This window comes from Colobus angolensis, unplaced genomic scaffold, assembly GCF_000951035.1.
Source record: "Colobus angolensis palliatus isolate OR3802 unplaced genomic scaffold, Cang.pa_1.0 Scaffold76, whole genome shotgun sequence".
Taxonomy (NCBI): Eukaryota; Metazoa; Chordata; class Mammalia; order Primates; family Cercopithecidae; genus Colobus; species Colobus angolensis.
Window position 1 is genome coordinate 1,710,562 of NW_012121376.1, and position 3,523 is coordinate 1,714,084.

At 61.3% G+C, this 3,523-nt stretch overlaps 1 protein-coding gene across 1 annotated transcript in view; it reads right to left on the minus strand.

Moving 5' to 3' along the window:
- Nucleotides 1-565: 565 nt before the first annotated feature.
- ZFPM1 (zinc finger protein, FOG family member 1) overlaps nucleotides 566-3,523 on the minus strand; it is a 48,433-nt gene continuing 45,475 nt past the window's right edge. Inside the window, exons 10-11 of the mRNA XM_011928082.1 lie at nucleotides 3,355-3,506; nucleotides 566-707 (exon numbers count right to left, since the gene is read on the minus strand). Coding sequence (XP_011783472.1) covers nucleotides 566-707; nucleotides 3,355-3,506 — 294 coding nt within the window. The remainder of the gene's footprint in view (nucleotides 708-3,354; nucleotides 3,507-3,523) is intronic.

Consider the following 3,523-nt stretch of genomic DNA (forward strand, 5'->3'; position numbering starts at 1 on the left):
CCTGGGAGTCGGCGATGGTGGATGGGTTTGGGAAGCGGTGGGTTTTGGACAAATCAAGCATTGCTTTGACAATGAAGGGTGAGTAGGGCAAGGCTGGTGCGCTCCACCTTGAGGGGCGGGGGCCAGTGAGGACGCCTGTGCAGGTGAGGGGAGGAGATAGTGAGCCAGGGGCATGCTTGCACAGGTGTGGGGAGACAGGTGGGCTGAGGGGACGCCTGCGCAGGTGTGGGGAGACAGGTGGGCTGAGGGGACGCCTGCGCAGGTGTGGGGAGACAGGTGGGCTGAGGGGACGCCTGCACAGGTGTGGGGAGACAGGTGGACTGAGGGGTGGGGGGGGAAGCCTGCGCAGGTGTGGCCAGAAGTCACAGGTGTGTGGGGGGTGCAGTCACTCCTGGTACATCAAGGGCCTGGAGGGACACCGGGGCTGTAGGTCTGCAGGTGTAGGGCTCAGAGATGGGTGGCTGGACTAGAGAGTTAGTGGAGAGAAGACCACGAGCCCACCCCAGGAGTGTGGAGGGAGAACTTCCAGGGGAGACCGGGGCAGACTCAGAGCCTTGAACCTGGCTCAGCAGAGAACCAGCTGGGGGGGCGAGGGGACATCTGCGAGCAGGGCTAGCAGCTTCCTGGGGAAGAGTCGGGAGAAGGCCTGGGCCACCACCGAGTCAGTGGCTGCAGGGGAGGCATAGGGTGGAGGTCCAGGTGGGGGTCTGGTCGGGGGGGACTGGGGTGATGGCTTGAGGGACTAGGGGTGACTGATGGCGTCTGCCAGGTGTGGGGGCCCCAGGGTCTGTGCAGAAGACGTGAGCCAGAGGCGAGTCCTGGGTGCAGTGGGGACGGGCTCTGGCCGCACACGAATTACCTCAGATGGGCGAGGGCAGCGGTACCCAGCCCTGCATAGTAGGGGCAGTGGGGGGTCATGCAAGCCAGCAAAGGTGCAGGGCCCTTCATGAGGCTCAGTGTGCTGCCCTAACGCTTCGCATCCGGGCCATGGTGGGGCTCTCTGGGGTGACTGCAGGTCTGGGTCCCAGTCACTGGGTCCTTGCTTTCCAGTCCAGGCCATGGCGGGGCCCTCTCCGGGGTGACTTCAGGTCTGGGTCCCGGTCACACGGTCCTTGTTGCCTGAGGTGAGCTCCCAGAAAGGGCTGCAGGGCCCAGGAACTCCCGCTCCTGTGGTGCAGGGTGGGTTTGTGCAGCGCTGCTGGGCTCTGCCTTCCAGCCTCTCCTCTGTGTCTTCCATTACGGGGCCTCACTTGGTCAGGTTTGGGGTGGGGCTCCAGGTGGGTGAGGACGCTGGAGTTTTTTTTCCCCTTTGAGCACCTGTCGCTCACCAGAGACTGTATCCTTCAAGTTTCTAGGCACCTTTAAGAAGTTTACTTTTAAATGAACACACAGTGACAACCCCCCACCAAGGTTTCTATTTCATAGAACATCTTGTACCCTCTGCCTGCACCTGGGGAGGACCTGGGGGCAGAGCCTCCTGAACCCTCCATTCAAATTCATGCAGAACAATGCAAATGACGAGCAGGCTGAGGGGTCCCTGCCTCCCGTCCCCATTATCACCTGGCCTTCAGCAAAAGGGGTGTCTGTGATGAAAAGGCTGCTTGCCTTCCCTGGAGCTCACGTTCCCGGGATGGAGTGGGAGCCCTGTCTGTCCAGTGGCCTTGGCCACAGGCCCCATCTGGCCAGACACCCTAGTGGGCAGGCGGACAAAGACATCAGAGACCACTGAAAGCACTGCAGACCCAGGCCCAGGAGCCGCGGGCAGGAGAGTGAGCCCTGGACCGGCTGGGAAGTGCCTCGGGCTTCTGAGGCGAGGCCACTGCCTTCGTTCGCTTGCACTCACCAGGGCTGCTGGGCAAAGCTAAAAAAATGCAGCTAGTTCAAGCAGAGCTGGAAATGGGCTGGGAATGGTGGCTCATGCCTGTAGCCCTAATGCTTTGGGAGGCTGAGGCTGGAGGAGCACTGGAGGTCAAGAGTTTGAGACCATCTTGGGCAAGACCTTGTCTCTATAAAAATGTGTTAAGTTAGCCAGGTATGGTGGGTAAAGCCTGTAGTCCCAGCTAGTCAGGAGGCTGAGGCAGGAAGATGGTTTCGGCCCAGGAGTTTGAGGCTCCAGGTGACTTATGATCGTGCCACTGAACTCCAGCCTGGGGAACAGAGTAAGACCTCAGCTCTAAAAAAAAATAGGGTTGGCCAGCCTGGGCAACATAGCAAGACACCATTTCTACAAAAAACAGGAAAATTAGCTGGGCATGGTAGTGTACACCTGGAGCCCCAGCTACTCAGGAGGCTGAGGTGGGAGGATCACTTGAGCCCACGAGGTCAAGGCTGCAGTGAGCTGTGAGTGTGCCACTGCACTCCAGCCTGGGCAAGAGAGTGAGACCCTGTTTCCAAAAATAAAAAAATAAAGTGATGTTGGGAATGGAGGAATGTTTTCGTTCTCCAGTGAGAAAGCACGCTGGAGGCTGCCCACAGCCGCCCAGCTGCAAACGGCGAGGCGATGCCGTGGCTCACTGTGGTCAGCCACGTATTCCCTCCGGGTGGTCGGCCCATACAGCCCAGCACGGCAGGGAAGACAGGGTGGGGTGCCCCGGTCCTTGCACCGACTCCGCCACCGCACAGCTGTCCCCAGCCCTGGTTCTGAGGGAGAAGTGCACCCACCGGTGAGCATCAGGACCCCCTCAAGGCCAGGGAACGCTTTGCCCTTGGTTTTCTTCTCCTGTCCACCTACTCGCCCGTTCTACCCCTCCTTGGCGACCACAGGGCTTCATCCTCCCCAGGACGCCCCCACCCCTGCCATCCCTGGTGGTCTGTGACTGGATGGGGGACATCGGACCCCCAGGACCATGCAGGGTTGGGGGATGGTCAGCCAGGACAGTGCCCTTCCCTTCTGTGTCTGGTGGCCAAGTAGGCCGCGGAGAGGGTCAGCAGTGCGGAGCCTGCCCTCCCTAGGGGTTATGGACAGGGGCGGGGTGGAGTGGACCCAGAGCGGCTGGCCCTGCAGTGGTTCAGTGTGTGCTGTGGTCTCCAACCTGAGGCTCGGTCTAGCTCTTAGCACCACCTGCGGTGTGACTCCGGCAGGGGCCTGTGTACAAACCGGGGGTGGAGGTGACGCTGGCTGCGTGTGCCCGCCGGCTCAGAGAACTAGCCTGGTCCACCACCATGCTCATCAAACTGTACTTCTTTATTAAGTGCCAAAGGTCCAGGCGGGCGCTGTCCCTTGCGAGCCCCTCCGCCGAGGTCTGTGCGTGGCGGGGTTCCCAGGAGCGAGAGTCCGTACGGCCTGGGGGTGGCCCCCACCCCGCCTCGCCGGGGGGCGTGCAAAGCGTCTGCGGCTGTAGTGTGGGCGCTCACTTCACGTGCTCGGCGGCGTGCGAGGAGCAGTAATACTTCTTGTGGGCGATGAAGGTGGACAGGCTGCTGAACTTGATGTTGCAAAGGCGGCAGTACCGGTGGTTGCCGTTGGGTAGGGGCGCCGGCGTGCCCTTGCTGGGGGTCTGGACGCCCTTGTCCGAGTAGGAGG